This window comes from Rhineura floridana, chromosome 13 (genome assembly GCF_030035675.1).
Source record: "Rhineura floridana isolate rRhiFlo1 chromosome 13, rRhiFlo1.hap2, whole genome shotgun sequence".
NCBI classification, from domain to species: domain Eukaryota; kingdom Metazoa; phylum Chordata; class Lepidosauria; order Squamata; family Rhineuridae; genus Rhineura; species Rhineura floridana.
The window spans coordinates 21,325,064-21,347,447 of NC_084492.1; the positions used below are offsets into that span (position 1 = coordinate 21,325,064).

Consider the following 22,384-nt stretch of genomic DNA (forward strand, 5'->3'; position numbering starts at 1 on the left):
TAACTGATTCTCTTACATTGCAAATGCATTTGACCTGTTTGGTCAAACCAAGTAACTGAACTGGAACAAAAGGTGTTTTGCAGGTAAAAAGTCTGGATTTGATGCAGGGGAGAAAACAACCCAAGTTTAAGAATGCCTGTTAAAAATTGATTGCCTGCATGTAATACAGTTCACTATTTTATTACTGTCAACTGAATCAGTGCACCAGCTATTTCCAAACCCCTGATGAGCTGCCATTGCAATAACAAACTAAAATTAGTTTAGTAGAAATACTGGTTTAGCTGCCAGAAAGAAACTGAAGTTTTATTTTCATCCTCGCATAAATCCTAGCAAGAGAAGCAGATGTAAAAAAAATCTACAAACAATATTCCTAAGGTTTCAACATCTAATTGAGTAAATGGCCAGCTTAATGGAGAAACCTTGTACATTGTAGCCGTACATAGTTGTGTGGAAGAAGGGCATGCTGCCAGTTGTGAAAAACCTTTAGCCCTTTTGTCAAGGCCTCTAAAAAGTCAGATCCTCTACATTACCTGTGGCTTATAGTCTGATGTGCTGCTTTGCATAATGGAAACCCAAAGGGTTACAAAAAAACAGGTTTTAGAGAGACATATGCTGTACCTTGGTTATGCTTCCTTTCTGGTCCCAGAAGAATGTGAGCTTGGGTGCCTGCTCCAGCAGAGTTCTGGCTTTAGGACTATATAACTGGATCTCTTGCACGACCTTTTTGTTCTAAATCACTGTTCTGTAAAATTAGTTTACTCTAGTAACATTTGGAAGGTGGGGGGAAGAGGTTGTGGGTCAATTTAGGTATTGACCGGAGCCTCTATTTCTTCTATTGTGAGGGATGGGGGCAGGTACTTTACATCTCCTGAAACAGGTCCTTGTCGTCTAATATCTCCAGCCTTGAGCCTTTGCATCAGTACTTCTATAGGAATGGATACAGCAGGATCCAGTTGCTCTTTGGAAACTTGAAATGCATAACAGATGTAAGAGTCCAGGGCTTGCTCTGACAAACCATGGTCAAGTATGCAGAAAGCTGCCCTCAGGTCATCTGGCCTCACTTCCCTGCATGTAAAAAGGGGTAAAGCAATCAGTGAGAGATGTTTGATGTATAAAGGTTGGCCTGAACTCAAAATGTCACGGCTCTTAGATCTGTTGTTTTCTTTCTTTCACATTTACTGCTGATTGCTTATCCTCCTTGATAGGATGCCTACTTAACAAAGCTGACCATATCCTGGCCTGCATATACAGCAGTACACAGCTTGAGGTTAAGAAAAACTGCAGTGTATAAAGCATTTATTTTCAGCATGTTTGTCCCACCCTTCCTCTAAGATCCATTGCTTCCCCTTCTTTTTTTAAACTGGACACAAATACATGAGGATCAAAGTGCATATAGAGCAATTGACCAGTGGCTAAATCTGGGTAAAGGCTGTTATCTATACACACCTAGAAGTAAGTCCAACTGAATTCAATAGAGCTTACTTCTGATGCGGGGTGGATGGGTTACTGTGAACTTGGGTCCCACTGAAACCAGTGAGACAAGTTAGTAATAGTTCCAATTGCTTTCAATAGAAACTAAGTTCCAATTAAGGTAGTCTGGATCCAGTCCCAGAGCTCGGAGCTCTTCAGGTTGATACTCACATCAAGGTTCCTAATTCAGCACGCAGCTCACGTAGATATGCTTGTTTCTCATTCACATATTGGTTCTTAAGTTTTGTAATCAAGGGTTCTGTATTGCCTTCCTCATCCTGCAACAGCAAACAACTTTTAGGAATGGGCTTGTTTGATGCTACAAGCATCGGGGGGGTGGGGGGGGTGGGGGGGAAAGGATCATTTTGGTTGCCCTTTTCTGAACCTTTTCCAACTACAATTTTTTTTTTTTTAGGTGCGGTGACCAGAATCTCTATAATCTCATCCTTCAGTTGAGGCAATTGTCAAACATTAGAACTGGAAACAGGCCCCAGCCTTCCATCCATCTGTGGTCGGTAAAATGAGTACCCAGCATATGCTGGGGGGTAAAGAAAGGCCTGGGAAGGAACTGGCAATCCCACCCCATATATACGGTCTGCCTAGTAAACATCGCAAGACGTCACCCTAAGAGTCAGAAACGACTCGCACTATAAGTGCAGGGACACTTTTACTTTAGATAATTAACTGGAAACAGGCCTAGTTCTCTCTGCATAGCGTATAAGAAATTTTGTTACCTGACATCTAAAGCACAAGGGCAAGAGGTTGTTGAATCAATGTTTTTGGAACAAACAAGTGCAGCAATTCAGAATTTTAAACTGAAGTTGTAATCAATTGTAGACTAATTTGCACACTTCTGGAATATGATAAAAAGCAGAGCTTGGAAAAGTTACTTTTTTTGAACTACAACTCCCATCAGCCCAAACCAGCATGGCGCTGGCTGGGGCTGATGGGAGTTGTAGTTCAAAAAAGTAACTTTTCCAAGCTCTGAAAGCTCTTAACTGCTGGCACTGAGAATTTACTTATCCCTAGTTCTTTCAATATGGCTTTAATTAGCTACTCAGTTGGCAAGGGAGTTGCTCGGATCCTGTCCTTGTGGGCTCTCCACCTCCATGGATAATCAGCCTTTTCCAGCGTAGTGGCACACACAAAACAAAGAAAGAGCCAAAGCTATGACTTTAGCTTCTGTGTAACAGTGAAGGTGAACCATGGATTCAAGAAACTCATTTGATCAGTCGTTTAACAGGAAGGGGAGGGGGAGGGGATAGGAGAGAGGAAGAGGGGAGGGCAGGTTTGATAATTTGCATGCTTATTGAGTTCAGTGGGATTTACTTCTGTACAATCATACTTGAAAATGAAATGGACTGCCTTCAAGTAAACCTTGACTTATGGCGACCCTCTGAATAGGGTTTTCATGGTAAGAGGCATTCAGAGGGGTTTTTACCATTGCCTTCCTCTGAGGCTGAGAGGCAGTGACTGGCCTAAGGTTACCCAGTGAGCTTCATGGCTGTGTGGGGATTTGAACCCTGGTCTCCCAGGTTGTAGTCCAACACCTTAACCACTACACCACACTGGCTCTCACAATCATGCTTAGGATAGGTGCAACTGACCTGGAGGAGCAGGAGGGAGGGGGAGGGGAGGATATTGGATGGGTGGGCAGAGGGAATGCCCCTTTCCAAAAGGAAAACATTGTGAACAATATCATTGTTTTTCAGGGTTCCCTTCACCTTTTTATTCTACAGCAGACACATGTAGTCTCCTATCCAAATTTAAACCAAGGCTGTCCCTGGCCACATCCACACCAGGCCTTTATTTCACTTTTCAGAGTCATGGCATGGCTTCCCCCAAAGAATCCTGGGAAGTGTAGTTTGTGAAGGGTGCTGTGAGTTGCTAGGAGACACCCTATTCCCCTCACAGAGCTACAATACTCAGAAGAGGGGCTGACTGTTAAACCCCTTTGGCCACTGGAGCTCCGTCAGGGGAATAGGAATCTAATTCCTCTCAGCATGCTACACAAACTACACTTCCCAGGATTCTTTGGGGGAAGCCATGACTGCCTAAAGTGAAATAAATATCTGGTGTGGATGTGGCCACCTGATTAGCCAAGCCAAACAACTATGAGTCTGGCTTTTAGAATACTGTCAGTTGGTTCTTACTGAGCATGCCCACGCTTATCATTGACTTCAATGTTAAATTTCTTAAATTAATTAAAAATCAGCCAGGCATTTTTTTTAACTTTTAAACCACAGAAGATGAAGGTCACAGTATGGGGCAAGGTCAGTAATAGGATTACAGGTACTCTGTGAACATGGCTGATTTTTAATTAATTTCAACAAATTATGAGACCACTGACAGAAAAAAGACCAACAGAGGTCTGGATTTTTTTCTCTTGTTTTACACTTCGAACTCTTGATTCTCTCTGAGTGTTTTGTGTATTGCTATGAAAACTTAAGAATGAAGTTTGCCTTTTTCACAGCTGCCACACACTGTCAACATCTTTATCAAACTCCAGTGTCTCATTCCTGATCAATTACCGCCAGTTCAGACCCTATAAGTGTATATTAAAACTTTTTGCCCTAACATACTCAGTTTGGAGAGGTCCTTTTTGTTTTAACAACCCTGAACAATTTAGTATCGTCAGCAAACTAGGCCACCCTGATCGTTTAAGAACAAGTTAAAAAGCAAAGGTCCCAATACCAATCCTTGGGGATCTCCACTTTCTACAGCCTTGCATTGGGAGAATTTATTCCTATTCGCTGCTTCTTGCTACTTAACCAGCTCTTGATCCACAAGAGGACCTTGTGATGTTCCTATATTAATGTATATATGGTAAGTGTTGGTTGTTTAGAAGATACATGGTAAGTGGAGTGAAAGAGGAGGGGGAGTGAATGGGCAGTAGAATGCTAGATGATTGGCTGAGTGTTTAAAATGGCTGAACGTATAAAAGGAAGAGTGAGAGAGGAATCTGGGGGGAGAAGAGAAAGAGTGGGTTGCTTGGTGGGGTTTGAGAGAGTTGTTTGCCAGGAGAGAGTGGAGAAGGAGGGGGGTGGAGTTCGGATTAGTATTGAGTAAAACCATATGCTTATGTGCCTTAAGAAGAAATCTTGTTAATCTTGTTAGCTTTGTTATCTTTAATAAATACTTAATTTGGTTTACCAAAGGCCTGATCCTTGGCTGGGGTTTCACAGACCAGAAGGGAGGGTAAGGTAATGACCAAGGCTGAAGGGGAACTGTAACAAATGGTGGCAGCGGTGAAGAGAATAACAATACCAGTATTCAGAGTCTCTCGGAATACTAGTATTAGGACGTGACTGGTGGTTGCCTAGCAGGGGGATCTGTTGAGATCTGTGCTAGAGCGGGGAGAGAAACAATAAAATAAAGGACAGTCCGGACTGGTGGAGTCCCTGGTGGTGCCTAAAGACAGGCAGTAACCACGAGCAGGTAGGAACCTGACAGGGAGAGCCAGGGAAGGGCGTCACAGACCTCTCCTCTTGTTCCATGAAGAAATTTACTCAGGAGTCTTTGGTGAGGTTCCAGAGAAGAGCTCTGCTGGACCAGATCAAAAACTCATCTAGTCCAGCATCCTCTTTTACACAGGAATCAGCTAGATGCATTAAAGGCAGTAGCCTTTTTTCATTGCTAGTTCCTCCTCCTCCAATCAGAGGCAGAGTCTGAACATGGAGGTCTGCTCAACCAGCATAGCTAATATAAATCCACCCTCTATTAATGTGCCCCCTCTCCTTTTAAGGTCATCTGAACCAATGGCCTTCACATAACCTTATGACAGCGACCTCCATAAGCTAATGAGATGCTTTTTAAAAATTCTGTCCTGAATTTATTGCCCAACTTAAAAAAAAATAAAAATAAAAATGTGTACCCTGCTTTTTTTCCTTCCACCAAGCAGCTTATAATCTCCAAATGAAATTTCAGTGGGGGAGTGAGTTGTAGCACTGTAGGAAAGAGAGAAAGGCATGGAATATTCTCCCCAGAGAAGTTGACTTCCCCCTTGTCCACCTTTAAGTGAGCCCTTATTATTATTATTATTTTCTTTCTGCTATTTTAATCTTAATTATATAGTTTGTTTTATCTTATACTATTATAAGCCAAGCCACACAGGGCAGCGATTTTGCCTCAAAAGCTGGTCTGCTCCTGCCCCCTTTCCTGTATTAGGACTGGCAGATATAGTACCAGCAGGACACCTCAGGGGTATCATGTTTTGATGTCAACATATTAATGTAAGAACTAGTAGACATTGTCTAATTGTTACGAATTTATTAGAAAAGTGTTAGGAAAGTGTGATTTGTTACTGTATTTTCATTGAAAGTTGTTATTGTTGCTTTTTAATAATGTTCTCTTGCTATTTAATTTTTGTAAATTGTACTGTTTTTATTGATATGTATTTCTATATTTGTGTTTATTTTTTGTAAGCCGCCTTGAGGGCCTTTGGCCAAAAGGCAGCATAGAAATAAACCTTCATCATCATCATCATCAAAAGCTGAGAGATACTTTACTATAAACTCTTTCTTAACACTAAGGATAATGTTACGAACCTACTCTCTCCCCCAGCCATCATCCCATCTAAAACTAAGTAATTGCATCTTGTCCTGTGCAGTGAGCTGAGCAACCTACCTCTAAGAATAAGAGCTTGTACATAATGGTGTTGGAAGGGGACTCCAGTTTGTATCCTGCAGCCTCTACTAATTTCTGAATCTCTTCTTCGGTCTTTTGCGGGAAAGCTGCCCTCAGGGCAAGGCTGCAGGAGAGAAAACACTTCAGCTTACGTATCTGTCCCATATATGCACTATGGATGTGTGCCATTTTTAACATTAAGAGCCTGCCAGATCAGGCATATACCCTATCTAATCCAGCATCTTGTTCTCACAGTTACCAACCAGATGCCCCAGATGGGAAGCCCACAAGCAGGACCTGAGCACAAGAGCATTCTCCCCTCCTGCAGTTTTTAGCAACTGGTACTCTGAATGTACTGCCTCCGACCATGGAGGCAGAGTATAGCCATTATGGCTGGTAGCCACTGATATCCTTATCCACCATGTATTTGTCTCACCCTCTTTTAAAGCCATTCAAGTTGGTAGCTCCCACAGGGGGCAGTGATGGCTAATTCCATAGTTTAACTAAGCACTGTATGAAGTAGTACTTTCCATGTGAAGGAACAGGTGACTTAATCCAGGCCCAGTACTAGCAGATGGCCAGGTTGGGCCTTGGCCAAGGGCCCCTAAAGGGGCCCTCCTTAGCACAGCTTGGAAAAGTTACTTTTTTGAACTACAACTCCCATCAGCCCAATCCAGTGGCCATGCTGGCTGGGGCTGATGGGAGTTGTAGTTGAAAAAAGTAACTTTTCCAAGCTCTGCTCTTTAGGATGGGAAGCTCCTGATAGGTGATCCACAGCAGCATTAGATTGTGAGACTCAGCAACCCAACACTGCCACGGATGGCAAAACAGGAGCTCACAGACACACACACCCCAATACAGGCAGTGCAGGGATTAAATAAGCCAGCAAGCCAGCCCCACCTACCTGTCATGTCAGCGAACATGTCTACCATCAAGATGGTGGGGGGGCGTCCCTTAGGGGGGCAGAAGGCAGGGCAGGTGGGCTTATTTAAGATGCTCACCACCTGTATTACAGTGCTGCAAGCCAGGGCAGCCTGGTGCCCAAGGACCCAGTCATGCCTGGTGCTGGCCTGTCCCCTGCTCCTCACCTTTTTTGTCATGTACCTGAAGAAGGGGCTCATCTCCTTGCTTCTGAGTACTATATAACACCAAGGCTCCCCATGCAGAGAAAGTTAATTGTGATTAAGTTTGGTAAAACTAAAATGTGCATTTCCGTCTCTCTGCTCCATTTCCTTTGCACTTGGTTACAGATTACACCTCCCTATTCCAAGCTCTTACGTGAACTGTTCGTATGTCAGCTGGCCAGTATTTGTAGTGTCAATGGTAGACAATTCTTTTAAGAGGTTGCCAAGTTGCTGGAGGTGGCTGTGATATACTCCTTCATCCAGCTAGGAACATGAAGACAGCAGAGTTAGATTAAAGCATCATCCATAAAAACTACCTTCTGGTTTGATCTTGATGCCCAGGAAAAAATGGCTCCTAAATCTCAGCAGTTCAGCCTTTTCTCTCTAGCCACGCCCTTTGATTTTTTAAACAACAGACTAAAGCAGTCAATGTGCTGAACCAGTACCTGGCTGTGACAATGGACTAGATGAGGGCTAATAAACTGAGGCTCAATCTAGACAAGACTGAGATGCTGCTAGTGGGTGGTTCTTCTGACTGGATGGTGGATGTCCAACCTGTCCTGGATGGGGTTGCACTCCCCATGGTTCGTACCTTGGGGGTTCTCCTAGAACCATCTCTGTCACTTGAGGCTCAGGTAGCCTCGGTGGCACGGAGTGCCTTCTACCAACTTCGGTTGGTGGCCCAGCTACGCTCCTATCTGGACAGGGATAACCTGGCTTCAGTTGTCCATGCTCTGGTAACCTCCAAGTTAGATTACTGCAATGCACTCTACGTGGGGCTGCCTTTGAAGATGGTTCGGAAACTGCAGCTTGTGCAAAATGCAGCAGCAAGATTGGTAACAGTGACCAGACAGTTCAAACATATAAAACTGATTCTGGCCTGCTTGCATTGGTTGCCTGTATGTTTCCGAGCCCGATTCAACGTGCTGGTTTTAACCTATAAAGCCTTACACGGCTTGGGACCACAATACCTGATGGAACACCTCTCCCGACACAAACCCAGCCGTACACTACGTTCAACATCTAAGGCCCTCCTCCGGGTGCCTCCTCCGAGGGAAGCTGGGAGTCTGGCAACAAGGGAGAGGGCATTCTCAGTGGTGGCCCCCAAATTATGGAATGATCTTCCTGACGAGGTGTGCCTGGTGCCAACACTGTTATCTTTTCGGTACCAGGTCAAGACTTTCCTCTACTCCCAGGCATTTTGGCATGTGTTTTTAAATGGATATTTTAAAATGTGTTTTTAAATTTGTATATTTGTTTTTAATGTTTTTAATTGTTGTAAACCACCCAGAGAGCTTCAGCTATGGGGTGGTATACAAATGCAATAAATAAATAAAAAATTGTGCTTAAGCCAGGTACAGAACTTCACTTTGACTCATCCTGCAATTGGAAAGGACAGCAGCAGCAAGACCTATCAGCAGCTAAACATCTAAATCAGCTGAAATTGAGGATCCTTCAATGCTGAATTTACCCCAACATACATCTGCAGCTGAATTTTCCAGAAGAAAAACACACTTGTACTGAGGCCGATAATTTAGGAGAAAGCATTCTGATAAAGAATGTCTGATCCACAATAACACAGCCATCAAGAAATGGGAGTGAAGAAAGAATACACTATTATAGCACTGTGAAGGTAAATTGGGATATACTAGTAGATCTTTGTGTGGTTTGTGGAAAATCAACAAGGATTCTGTCTCCCAATTGTTTAACAATAGCAACAATAAAAAAGGCTTCTCCCCCTTCTGAATTAGGCTGTTGGGAGATGAAGAAGGCTTGGGGACTTTTGTGTGACAGGACTCAGTTCTGGTACCGTAACATTCTTGGGCTGATCATATGAGGTACTCTGCTCTTTAATTCTAAGGCTGTGTACACATTAACTAATTTGTAACACAAAAATGTAGATTTTTTCAATTCAGAGTTGTTCTTGCTCGTCCTCAACATGCTTTTGATCTAGATTTATTCTAGATCCTACTGTCCACAAGGGTGGGTGTGGTTAACTTGATATGCATATGAAAACCCTTCCCTTGATTAGATTATCTATGCCTTTTCCTTCCTGCATATGCCCCAGCTGAATGAAGGAGGAAGCGGTGATTGTGATTTTGATATTTGTCTACCCACAATGTCATTGGGACTGCCTATATCTATTAAAAAAAGGACACATTGTGTGGTAATGCAGAATCAATCTGCACTGAGCTTTTGTTTTCGGAATGAAACCAGTTTCTCTAGAAGCACTTTTCAGGGGCAAAAATTATGCAATAGATTGCGTATGGACTACACAAGTAAGTCTGTTGGAATGTTTGATGCAACTCAAACGGGTGGGTTGGTCTGCATGGGGTTAAAAAGGGTAGGCAGAGAGGAGACCTCCTGGTTCCTAGACTGTACCTATCCTTTGATCTCCTGCTAACTCTTCCTTCCCGTGTAAACTGATATTCTTAGGATGCTGACTAAATCTTCTGCTTTCTTCCTTATTTATTTATTTATTGTATTTGTATACCGCCCCATAGCCGAAGCTCTCTGAGAGGTTTATTCTCTTGAGAGAGAGAGAAGACATGTTCCTTTTATCTCTCTCCTCACAGCATGAAGGCAAGCACTGAACCTAGAATTTGCATCTCCAGTTTAGTTAGATGTAGAACTCTTTCAAGTATGTACTTCCCAAATAAAATAGTTTTCTTACTTTGAAGCATAAAGTTTCAGTGTGCATTTTGCTACTCTGCAATACAGTTTCCATTGACTCTAGAAAGAAATGTTGTGTGTATGCAGCCTCAGAGTATGTTGCTCCCATTTCTGCACCTGGCTTTGGTTGGTGGATCCTGGAGATCTAGTTAAAAAAAAACAATGAAGGAGGCCACAAGCCTGCCTGCCCCTGTTCTAGAGCACATTCCCAATGTTTAGAATTATTTTATTGAATCTTTATTGTCACCTAGCAGAAATAGCCCTTATTGCCTGGGTTAAGGCTTGCAGGGGGCAGGGTTGGTACATCTAAGCAAGCAAAATACAATTTAAGTGAGATGACCTTTCCTATCAGGATGTGATGAAACATGGACATGGCTTCATTTGACTTAAAGAGTCTGATGTTTTCATAGATGCTGTAAGTCCAGTCAAAAGCGAGTGCTTCACCATACTTTTTCTGGAAGAAGCTCAGGAAGAACTCTGAAAGGCTGGATTGCTTTCCTTTCTGCAAGAGAGAGAGAAAGAAAGTGAACAGTTCCTAGAATGGAGTATTCAGCTGTTGGGAGTTTGAGTTGCACCAAACATTCCAACAGACTTACTTGTGTAGTCCATCTGCAATCTAGATCTATTGCATATTTTTTGCCCCTGAAAAGTGCTTCTGGAGAAACTGGTTTCATTAAAAAAAAAAAAGTTGATCAAGCAGCCTCCTCGGCTAATCACAGGGTTGATCCCCATATTGAAGCAGGACACTTTTACTCCACCAGATATCTGTAAGAACACCTTGATCTTCTTGTTAGATGGGCAGGTATGCCCCCTGAACTTTAAATCCACAAGAGATTAATCAGTTTAGAAGAGGTAACTGCATCCCTCCTGGCAAGTCACAGGACTAGGAATATGCTGCTCTTTCTTCTAGTCTTCCCCCAACTTTGAAGGAATGAGAAGGAGTAAACACTATTGGTTCTAAGGAAGCCACTACAAACTCTATTAAGGTATGAGTGACAAAAGCCTGGTCACACAGTGCAGGAAGTCTTTTTTTTCTGTTGAGGGTTGCATTCCCTTGGAGGTAATCTAGTGAGGGGCACATGCTTTGGTGGTGGGCAGGGCCAAAGCCAGCTGTCTGTCTGTCTGTTTGTCTTTCTTTCTGACGGCCCCTCCCTCTCCCCCCTGCACCCAGCTGGGTGAGGGAGGGAGGACTGATGGCTCCTGCCAGAGCTCTGAACTGATCACTCACAGAAGTTTTCAAACTAATTTTCTGCATTGTTTTTGACATTTCCCTTCCAATGCATTGAAACTGGTTATGTGTTAATTATGCTATTTTCAGCTAGTTTTAGTGGAAACTGAACTGCAGTGAAACAAATGGTGATGATTGCAAGAAACAAAGGATGGAATGAAAACTTCTGCCTCCCTACACCCCTAATGGCTGTTCCCTCATCATGAGGTTGGAAGGAAGTGGACATATTTGCAATGGCAGGGAAAATTTAGTCTGGCCAGCACATGGCATGAAGATCAGATACTTTTCCTCCAAGGCTAATGTTTTAGGGACAGGATAGGACGTAGTGGATGGGGAAAAGGGAGGCTTTTTGGGAGTGACTTTACATGTCTCTCAGGAGTACTGTTAGGCAGATTGGGCTGGCTACCGCAGGCAGCTGTGTTCTAGGTGTTATTAAAGGGCAGCCATTTGTTATTTACTGTATTTATTATTAATGTGTTTTTACTCCCAGAGATGGGGAGAGATACTTGTAGGATTTTCTCATTCAGGTGCCAGAATATCTTGGCTGGCCTTGGATACCAGGCACCTTGATTTGGGGAGGGGCACCCTTTGCTGCTCCATCTCAGGCAACAAGATACTGGGCCAGCTCTAGGCTCTCTTTAAGTATGAGTGTTGTCAGAGGGAATGCTTGGTTTATGGGTCAGAGAAGAGTTGCTGTGAGCACCAAAGCATATGTTTAGCATGGGGCCCTCACATCCTTCCAGTAGGGCAGCTGTGGGGAACCTTTGGCCCTCCAGATGTTGCTGAACTACAACTCCCATCATCACTGACCATGCTTTCTAGAGCTGATGGAAACTGTAGTTCAGCAACATTTGGAGCACTAAAAGTTCCCCACACCTGCAATAAGAGAAAGGCAATTGCTTAGCGGTAGGGCACATGCTTTGCACACAAAAGGCCCCAGGTTCAATTCCCAGCATCTCCAAGTAGGGGTGGGAAAGACATCCTGTCTGAAACCATGGACAGGTGCGGCCAGTCAGTGTGGACAGTACTGAGCTTGATGGACCAGTCATCCAGCATTATATGCAGCTTCCAGTTGCTCCTGTCACATCCATAACAGAAAATATGACCAAAGATACCTGTTGATCTGATGCAATTTTTTCTCTCCATATTTCCCTCAGAGTGGCCACAACCTCCTTTTTGGTCAACTTCTTGTTCCTAACCAGACCGTCGCACCTCAGGTATACAGGGACCTTCTCACTTCTCCCCTAGGGAGAGAAACAGTATTAGATCCTGGATAAAGCCAAACACTTAAATCGAGATACAATACAGAGTCGCTGCTAGTGCTATTATTTAGGTTTAGAAAGTGCTTGCAATGCACTAGCATGCAAAGTCACAAAATTGACATCCCTAGAGCACTTTCAGTTTATAAGCAGATCCACACCATACATTTAAAAGCACATTACTTCTCAAAGAATCTTGGGAACTGTAGTTTCCCCCTCACAGAGCTACAGTTCCCAGCATCCTTAACAAACTACAGTTCCCAGGATTCTTCAGAGGAAGTCCTGTGCTGTAAATGCATGGTGTGGATCTGCCCTAAGTCAGCAGTGAGGAACCCACATTTGGCCCATAAAGCCGTTTTGGCCAAGCCATGACCACCTGCCCTTGATTCGACATTATATATGACATCAGGTGTGGGGCAGGTAGACACAGCTCAGCTGAAAGCTGATTGTCAGCCCCTGAAAAGCCCTGTGTTTTTGTCTGCACAATTTAATTTCGAACCATGCAGACCACAGTAAAGGATCACCTGATGTTATTGTGATACCAGGTGATTGAAGGCAGCCCCATCCATCTGTCAAACCTGCAGGGTTGGGGAGGTAAGGATCTGGCCCACTGACCAGATGCAGTTCCCCGCCCTGATCTAAGCAATGGCCCTTTTCAGAACGGGTTGTGCAGCCAAGTGCATAACTGCACAAAAGTTTAGTTAAAAAGAGCTTAGCAAGACGGGGCCAATTTCCATTATAGTTAGTTTAGACCTACTTAGAAAGATGTATTTATTTGTTATGTTGTGTCCAACTTTCCTCCAAAGAGGGTGGTGTACATGGTATGTATCCCCCCACAACAGGCCTGTGAGGTTGGGTAAGCTGAGAGATGAGATTTGCCCAGTGCTTTGTGGCTGTGTACGGATTGAGTGCCAGGTCTCGTCAGTTACAGCCCAACAAGCTAGTCACCACATGACTCTGCAGCGACAGCTTGTATCTTACTTTATAAACCTTTGGCAAATAAAAGATAGCAACTTGTGAGAGAGGCATCTTCAGTTCCATCTTGCTTTCACATTTTTCAGGCAAGAAAGGAATAAGAACACATAATGCTATGACCCAATAATCCTCTGCAATGTGCAGGTGTTTCTTTGAGATGGGTCAGTGTGGAAAGTCTCCACTGAAGGCAGACACTTCCACTGGGAGAAGGGCCCTATCTCAGCGGCAGACCATCTGCTTTGCACGCAGAAGGTCCCTGGCATCTGTAGGTAAGGCTGGGAAATATTCCTGTCTGAAACCCTGGACATCCCCTGCCAGTCAGTGTAGACCATGCTGAGCTAGATGGACCAAAAATCTGAAGGTGTAAGGTTGTTGCCTGTAGGGATGGGGTAGAAATCAAATTGGTTTTGGATTATAATGAGAAATTACCTAATTTGCACTTTTCAAACCAATATGGGAACCAAGACACCGCCATCCTTCAAAATTCACACATCTCCATATTTTACAAAACAGTTCTCCAACCATTGTATACAAAAAGTGTGCTTAAAAAAGTATATACAGTGAAAACAATACAGTAGGGCCCTGCTTTTCGGCAGCCTGCTCTTCAGCGTTCCGCTAATATGGTGGCTTTCAATTAGAGTAAGGCCCCACTCATACGGCGCTTGTTCCGATTTTACGGTGTTTTTCGGTCGCCATTCTATTGAATGAGTCCTGCTTTTCAGCGGGTTTCACTTTTAGGTGGGGGTCTGGAACGTAACCCGCCGTATGAGTGGGGCCCTACTGTATATACAAATGCACTGTATGATGGAAAATTGCTTGCAGAAATGTGCGTATTAGTGAAAAACAGCATTAAATGAGTTTATTAGTAGAAATTCACACTGAAAAGCAGATGAGTTTTCATGAGGATATTTTTTTTGGAGGGGAGTCATAAACTGCTGCAGAAATGTGGAGAACTGAATGTTAAGATGGGAAAAACAAGAAACTGGGAGAACAGAATTTGACAGATTTATCCATCTCTGGTTTCCGATAACATTTTGAAACCTGCTTATCTACTGGGCAGGAACCGCTTTTCTTCCCTCACCACTCCTTCACTGTGTGTGTGTGGGGGGGGGAGGAGGTCTCCAGACTGCTGGGCCTGAGCCCAGGCCCCCTTGGCCAAGTGGAAACCAAGACTCCTCTTGACCTTCCCAGGTACAAACAAGTAAAAGTCCCAATCGATGCAACAGCCAGCGCAGACCTACCCTCGCCACGAAGGTATCCCTCTCTCTCAGCAGTCCTGCACCAATTTCTTCCAAAAGCACGTCTACCAGCTGGTCACTAGTTTTGCCCTCAGACAAAGCATTCCAGCGCTCAGCCCCATCAGCAATCACTTCTGCAATAACAAGAAGATGCAAGGTATCAGAGAGGGGAAAGGAAATGCAGCACGCTGGGACACCTGGCTTGTGACTGGAAGAAGCTCTTTATATAATAATAAATGTCACCAGGTTTGTTACCCATGCACTACATAAAAGATAAAGAAGTCCTTGTCCAAAGAGGCTTACAGCCTACAAGAGATGTTGCTTATAAACCCTGCAAACCTTCGACTCGCTAGTCAACAGTAGCGTGAATCAGTCTGCCTTGGTCTTTATCCCACTGGTTTCGATCCAAGACAATCTCTGTCTTGTCTTCATTGCTGAAGTTATTCCTGAAGTGCAAGTGAGAACTCTGCTGCGGGACGCACAATTTGGACGCACAAACACTTTATATCCCTCATAGTTGTGGAGACACATTAGACTAGGGGTTCCAACTTTTTCTCCCTCGAACCACTTGAAAATTGCTGCTGGCCTTGGTGGACTACTTAATGGTTTTTCTCCGTGTTGTAGCAATTGCAATCTGCCATTCTGGATGCTGTATAATTTTTAACAGCATCTTATTGCTTCTTTTATTTCTCATATTGCATTTTATTGTATTACAATTTGCATTCCATAGATTTCAGGGTATAATACAATAAAATACAATATGAGAAATAAAAGAAGCAGTAGAAATACAAATAATAATCAATATGAATATTTAATGTGGATATGCTGCAGACTACTGGAATGAAGCTTGCAGACCACGAGTGCTCCACGGAACAGTTTGGGAATTTCTGCATTAGAAAATGCTTAAATCCAGAAAATTTTAAATACGCTTATGCCTCATCGATCAACAGGATTTAAGTGCATAGACAACATCCAATTTCTCTTTATTTCAGTGTGCCTTAAGGCTGCAATCCTACACACACTTTCTTGGGAGTAAGCCCCACTGAACACGACGAGTAAACACATACAGAATTAGGCTGCAAATGTACTTAGTTATAAGTTGCTACATTATGCAGAACGTCTGCAAAACATGCTGGAAAGTGAAGGGCTACACTTTTTGTACCATACACCGCTGCCTATCCTCCTTCCAACATCTTGCAGCATACTGCCCCTCCTGCCTACCTCTCTCTCTTTTTCCTGGCCGCATTTCTTACCTTAAAATCTCAAGTTCTGGAAAACACTCAAAGACGAAGTATTAATTATGTCAAGTAAAGGATATGTATAACTAGGGATGGGTGAATCTGTAAATTTCAGTTTCTTGTTTTTCCAATCTTAAGTTCACTTCTCCACAGATCTATATCAGTTTGCGTTTTTTTAAGTCCTCATGAAAATTCACCATCATTTTTGTGAGAATTTTTCCAAATATACACATTTTTGCATGCAATTTTGCCTAATATATATATTCTTACAATGCATATTTTCCCTAATATTTTTGTTTTCCCTAATAAAATACATTTTCATAGAATAATAGAGTTGGAAGGGGCCTATAAGGCCATCAAATCCAATCCCCTGCTCAATTCAGGAATCCAAATTAAAGCATACCTGACAGGTGGCTGTCCAGCTGTCTCTTGTATGCCTCCAGTGTTGGAGCGTCCACCACCACCCTAGGTCATTGGTTCCATTGTCATACCGCTCCAATAGTTAGGAAGTTTTTCCTGATGTTGAGTCAAAATCTGGCTTGCTGTAACTTGAGCCCATTATTCTGTGTCCTGCACTCTGGGACGATCGAGAAGAGATCCTGGCTCTCTTCTTTCAACCTTTCAAGTACTTGAAGAGTGCTATCATATCTCCCCTCAGTCTTCTCTTCTCTAGCCTAAACATGCCCAGTTCTTTCAGTCTCTCCTCATAGGGCTTTGTTTCCAGTCCCCTGATCATCCTCGTTGCCCTCCTCTGAACCTCTTCCAGTTTGTCTGCATCCTTCTTAAAGTCCGGTGTCCAAAACTGGACGCAGTACTCAAGATGAGGCACATGTTATTCACACGTTATTTTCACAAGTATCTGCATTTTATGCATACTTTATCCCAGTATATGCATTTTGTGCTCACTGCTTGGCTGGAGAACTGCAGTGCAAAATTCAGAGATGTGCGAACTTCGAAGGATGGCTGTTTTGATTCGCACATTGTTTTGGAAAGTGCGAATCAAGCAGGTTCGCCTTCAGTTGCAAACTGAATTGGATTTCTCCCCCATCCCAAAGTACAGCTACAGGGAATCTGATTCACTATCCCCAACTATCTTGATTTCCTAGAGGCATCTATACGTAAGTATATGCAAATTTTTTGCATATTTGTTTTATGGGCCTCTGTCACTAGTCCTTTAATTTCTGCTTTTTAAGACATAAAGATGTTTTGTTTTTAAGATGTTTTTTAATAAATTTTATGGATGTTTTTAGTGCTTTCTTGTTTGTTTGCTGCCCTGGGCTCCTTCTGGGAGGAAGGTTGCGATATAAAATAAATTAATAATAACAACAAATAATAATACATCTACCAGGGTTCCAGCAGTTGGTATGGTAAATTACATGTTTTAAATTTGGTTTCTTGTTTTAGCAGTGTAGGTTTCAGATGTTTTAATTTTATGTTTTCTGTTGATTATAGTGTAATATTCCTGGGCACCTGCCCTGGGCTCCTACAGGAGTGATATATAAATAATAGTAATAATAATAATAATACCTGCACATTTATCCCAGCTGGGCCGGGGAGTGGAGGTCCGCTGGACATTGATGAGGTCATTATAGAACTGGTCCCGCTCCTCGGAAACCTGTTTGTGTACGTCTAACATTGTGTCATACTCTTCTTGGAGGTCATCAAAGTCTTTCTGAAGAGTCATCATCTGAAATACAAGGTCAAAGGACAGGAGTAAATAACGAGTGATGTATGTGCTTATTATCTGGAACTGATATTAGGCAGCATGTATTGTTTTTGGCACTTGCTAAAGCTTATGATAAATTTTTAGGCCAACCTGTTTTTAATTTCAGTTTTATGAATTTTTTAAAAACAATATTTTGTCTTCAATGCAAACAGCTTAGAAGTTATGGGTGATAAAGCAGTATATAAAGTCTGTTAATTAATTAGCTAGCTAACTTACAGATCTGTGGAGTAGCTTTTGGCATTGGGGGAAGCACTAAAATCCCTGTAAGAACATTGAAATCCCTGTTAGAAATGCTCAACGTTCCAGCAACATTCCAGAGAAAAATACTCTTATCTCTGAGGAGGCAGGAGTGAAACTGGGAGGAGCCTCTCACACACCCAAGGGGGGTAGGCTTGCTGAATTTGCATAATTAAACCCTGCCTCTACAGCAGGCTTGGGGAAATGATCTGCATTTGGAATATTATGTGCAGTTCTGGTCGCCTCACCTCAAAAAAGATATTGTAGAGTCGGAAAAGGTTCAGAAAAGGGCAACCAAAATGACCAAGAGGATGGAGTGACTCTTCTGTGAGGAAAGGTTGCAGCATTTGGGGCTTTTTAGTTTAGAGAAAAGGCGAGTAAGTGGCAACATGATAGAAGTGTATAACATTATGTGTGGCATGGAAAATAGGACAGAGAAAAGTTTTTCTCCCTCTATCATAACTCTAGAACTCATAGGCATCCAACGAAGCTGAATGTTGGAAGATTCAGGACAAACAAAAGGACACAGTTACTCTGGAATTGGCTTCCACAAGAGGCAGTGATACCCACCAGTTTGGATGGCTTTAAAAGAGGATTAAACAAAATCATGACAGATAAGTCTATCAATGGCTACTAGCCATAATGGCTATGCTTTGCCTCCACAGTTTGAGGCAGTATGCTTCCAAATACCTGTTGCTGGAAACCGCAGGAGAGAAGAGTGCTATTGCACTCAGGTCCCGCTTTCAGGCTTCCCATAAGCATGTGGTTGTCCACTATGAGAACAGCATGCTGGACAAGATAGGGCACTGACCGGATCCAGCAAGCTCTTAGCATCTTATCCAGCAGTGGCCAACCCTCAGCAGGGCTGCCCACCTGCCAGTCACCTTACATCACATCATGTGACTGCAAGCAGTGGCTGGAAAGAGAGAACTGGGAGCACCCTCTAACTACACTCCTGATTCTTGATTTGCAGCACCAAGTCGAACTCAAAAACAATTCAAGCCATGGCTGCACGGATTCGGTACAAGGCAACAGAAAAAGGCGCCAATTTCAAAAAGTACCAAATTCAAGCAATGGAAAGGAAGAGTTAGGTGCATTCTCAGTTCTTCCTTTTGAATTTGACACCACAAATTCACCTATTAGTGCCTGACATCGCATGACATCTGGCGGACAACATGTGGGTGTGGCTGTCCAGAACCTGCCTTGTGGGCCAAACGGGCAAGCCTGATGGGCCTCATTAGACCCCCAGGTCAGAGATTCCCCACTGCTGCTCTAGAGCAAATGGGAGAAGATCCCACTCTGGCAACCGTCCTCAACTAATGGGGAATCTGCCAACCTTGGAAGCATCGGGAGGACCACCACAGTCTTTGCTTACCTTTTCAGCCAGCACATCATATTTTTGTTCCTGCAATTCAAACTCTCTCCTGGGCACCACGTCTCCATAGTTTGCTTTCATGGTGTTCAGCTCCACTTGAGCTTTGGTGAGGTCTTGGCGTGCTGTCTTCAATGCAAGCGTTAGCTTCACCGAATCTTCCCCCTTTTCATCTTTAAGAGAAAATGGTTCAGGCAGGCCCAAAGTCGCCCCTGGAAACTATACTTAGCTTCCAGTTCTCTGGTGGGATAACTTCTCCACCAGTAAGCCTCTTTCAATATCAAATGAAATACAGCGATGGACTTGCCATTTCTTCGTGATACTAAGCAGAAAAATTCCACTGACAATGTAATGGGCTGAAAAAGTCAAGAGAAGGAGGAGAAATGTAATGCCTGGCTGGTGCAGGTTGCGCTAAGGGCCAGACCAGATCATGTGCCATTAACTGTATTAAAGCCATTAAATATTTTTAAAATGTAACAACTGCTTCTGGAGCCCTCTGCAGGATCAGGACTGAGGGGAGGAGAGGTTAATCTTTGAAGACAGTTCAGAAACTGCAGCTGGCGCAGAACTCAGCAACCAGATTAATGACTGGGGCAAGACAGTCAAAACACGTAAGCCCACTTCTCGCATGGCTGCACTGGCTACCAATCAGTTTCCAGACCAAATTAAAAGTGGTTTTGACCTCTAATGATTCATGTAGCTCAGGACTGCAATGCCTCAAGGACTGCCTCTCCCCACATGAACCAAGCCAGACCCTGGGTTCGTCATCTGAGGCCTTTCTCCGTGTGCCCCCTCCAAGGGAGGTGCAGAGGGTGGCAACAGGGGAATCAGCCTTCTCAGTGACGGCTCCCCATCTGTGGAAATGCTCTCCCCAGGGAGACACGCCTGGCACCATCTCCATCTGACTTTAGGCACCAGGTGAAAATATTTTTATTCACCCAGGTCTTTTGGGTTTAATTTTCTGTTTGTTTTTAGTCAGGTGGGGAGAAATTGGATTTTGTTTTTATGCAGTTTTAGCATTTGAGGATGTTCTTCTTTTTATATCTTTAATGGTGCAAGTCACTTTAAGCTTTCAATTTGGAAAAAAAGTGACTAATAAATACAATTAATCACCATGATCTATCTACTCCACTATGGTCCCAGTGAATGGATTCCATCCTTCCATTCTTTAACAACAGCTTTGGTGGGGCAATTTTTGTTGGGACTGCAGTAGGGGGGAGGCTACCCCGCTCCCTGCATGCTGTTGGTCCTTACATACCTTCCTTGTAACCCCCAATCCTGCTCCCCTCCCCTGCAGCAGCCATGTACATTTTTTCAAATGTGTCTTAATTGCTTTCATGCAATTAACGTAGCATTTATTGGGCCCTTAAAACGTGCACTTTATAGGGTCCATCAAGCCCAACAGCAGTATTGGTGCATTTTTATACTGCCCTTCCTCTTAAGAGTTCATGATATCCTCCATTTTTATTACAACAATCCTGTGAGGTAGGTTAGTCTAAGACGCAAACAGCTAGCCCAAGGCTACCAGGTGAACTTCAGGGCTGTTTAGGGATTTTAAGTTGGAACATTTTAACCATGTTGGCTGTTTTGGATGCACAAGTACAAACTTTTATGCCAAAGGTGGAGAAATTTTGTTGCTGAACTACAATTTCTATCCGCCCCAGCCAGCATGGCCAACGGCCATGGATGATGGGAGCTGTAGTTCAGCAACATCTGGAGGGCCAAAGATTCCCCACACCTGCTTTATGCTGTGTGAAACAAAAAGGGTTGTGTCACTTTCTACTGTGGTCAGCCTCTACTACTGTGTCATTTCTCCTGCCAACTTGGTGATTGCTACTAATGCTGACCCTAATGCTGTATCTGGTTGGCTGCTTCTGGCCTGTGGGGGGAGGCAAAAGTAATTCCAACATATTTCTGTTTCTCTAGGAAACCTGCACACCACGCATGTGCCTGACAACATCTTGGTCTTCCCTCCCTTTGTTGCTACCAGAGCCTGGAGCCAATCTCTCCAGCAAGGGGGGCATATATTTGGCACCCCAAAATGGCACTCCAGCTTTTCACCTGAAAAAGTGTCCTCAGCCCACCTTATTAACAGGCTACCCATAGTTAGATAAATGATATCTTCTACCTTGGAACTTGGCAAGCTTCATTTCTTCCTTCATACGGTACATTTCATTGAGATCTATAAGTAGCAGCTTCCGGGCATCACATTCATTCAGATAACGGAGGTATTCTTCTGCCACTGCCTTCCGCATTTTAGCCACCTATGGAACATAAGGGAGAGGAGATTGCTAATCACCGGCTGTGGCAAGCTCTCTTTGTCAGTAGCTGCAGCCTCAGTCGTGGAAGCAAGGACTGTGATGTGACCTCTCTGCAGTCAACCAGTGGGTACCCTTGATGGGCCTAGAAAACTCGGCATCAGGGAGATCACTGCTTCTGAAATGATAGTGTATGATGCAGGGCAGTCCAATGTGTACATCTGGGAAAGAAGCTAACAAAGTACCTGTATTTCTAAAATAGTAAATAGCCATCACGGTCCATTAGACCAATGCAGCTACCTGAAAATTTTATCTACTTTTGGTGCAATGCCAAATTTAGCATCCAGAGGAGGATTTTAGAACTTCTGTCACTTAATGATGAGACTTGCACTATATAAGACTCATGCCCTCAAGACATCCTATGAAAAACTCCATCTTTTGAGAGATGGAACAGGACCAACAAAAGCTGACTAATTTAGGTCCATTAATTTGAATGGGTCTACTCTGAGTAGAAGTTAGTTAAAATGCCTTGGTTCACCTCTGTTATACTTTGTCTCAGTAACTGACCCGTGCCTTCTCCTTTAATAAACAGGATGCAAGATCAGACTCTTGAGCACTAAATGTTTAAAATGTAGATGTAGAGGGCCCTGTCTCACCTGGGTTTCTAGAGAATTTTTCTCCTCCTTCATTTTGTCAATAAGTTTAAGCAAGTAGATCCTCTCCTCCTTTAGCTTTGTGATTTCAATTTTCTCTTGCTCCTGAAAGGCCAGGATTTGCCGAGTACATTGATCAGAGGCTGTGATCAGAATGGCATTCACTGACTCCAGGGAATGGACCTTGTCCTGCAGATGAGCTGGAGGTTATAAAAGGCAAGTTTCCAAGTTATTAAAAGTTCCCAGGTCTGTGAACATGCCCTGAAAGTATGTTGGGCTTCAATTATTTCTTTATTGTTGGGCATTC

The 22,384-nt window shown here is 43.3% G+C and overlaps 1 protein-coding gene across 4 annotated transcripts in view; it reads right to left on the bottom strand.

Moving 5' to 3' along the window:
* Positions 1-208: 208 nt before the first annotated feature.
* TSNAXIP1 (translin associated factor X interacting protein 1) overlaps positions 209-22,384 on the bottom strand; it is a 35,994-nt gene continuing 13,818 nt past the window's right edge. For 2 of the 4 annotated variants that reach the window (XM_061594287.1, XM_061594286.1), the window contains exons 7-17: positions 22,081-22,277; positions 21,295-21,430; positions 19,170-19,339; positions 17,359-17,518; positions 14,597-14,727; positions 12,237-12,365; positions 10,234-10,395; positions 7,375-7,484; positions 6,097-6,220; positions 1,642-1,748; positions 212-1,065 (exon numbers count right to left, since the gene is read on the bottom strand). In XM_061594287.1, coding sequence (XP_061450271.1) covers positions 804-1,065; positions 1,642-1,748; positions 6,097-6,220; positions 7,375-7,484; positions 10,234-10,395; positions 12,237-12,365; positions 14,597-14,727; positions 17,359-17,518; positions 19,170-19,339; positions 21,295-21,430; positions 22,081-22,277 — 1,688 coding nt within the window. In that variant the 3' untranslated portion in view covers positions 212-803. Of the gene's footprint in view, positions 1,066-1,641; positions 1,749-6,096; positions 6,221-7,374; positions 7,485-10,233; positions 10,396-12,236; positions 12,366-14,596; positions 14,728-17,358; positions 17,519-19,169; positions 19,340-21,294; positions 21,431-22,080; positions 22,278-22,384 lie in introns of all 4 variants that reach the window. The other 2 variants (XM_061594288.1, XM_061594289.1) reach the window with 2 other exon arrangements.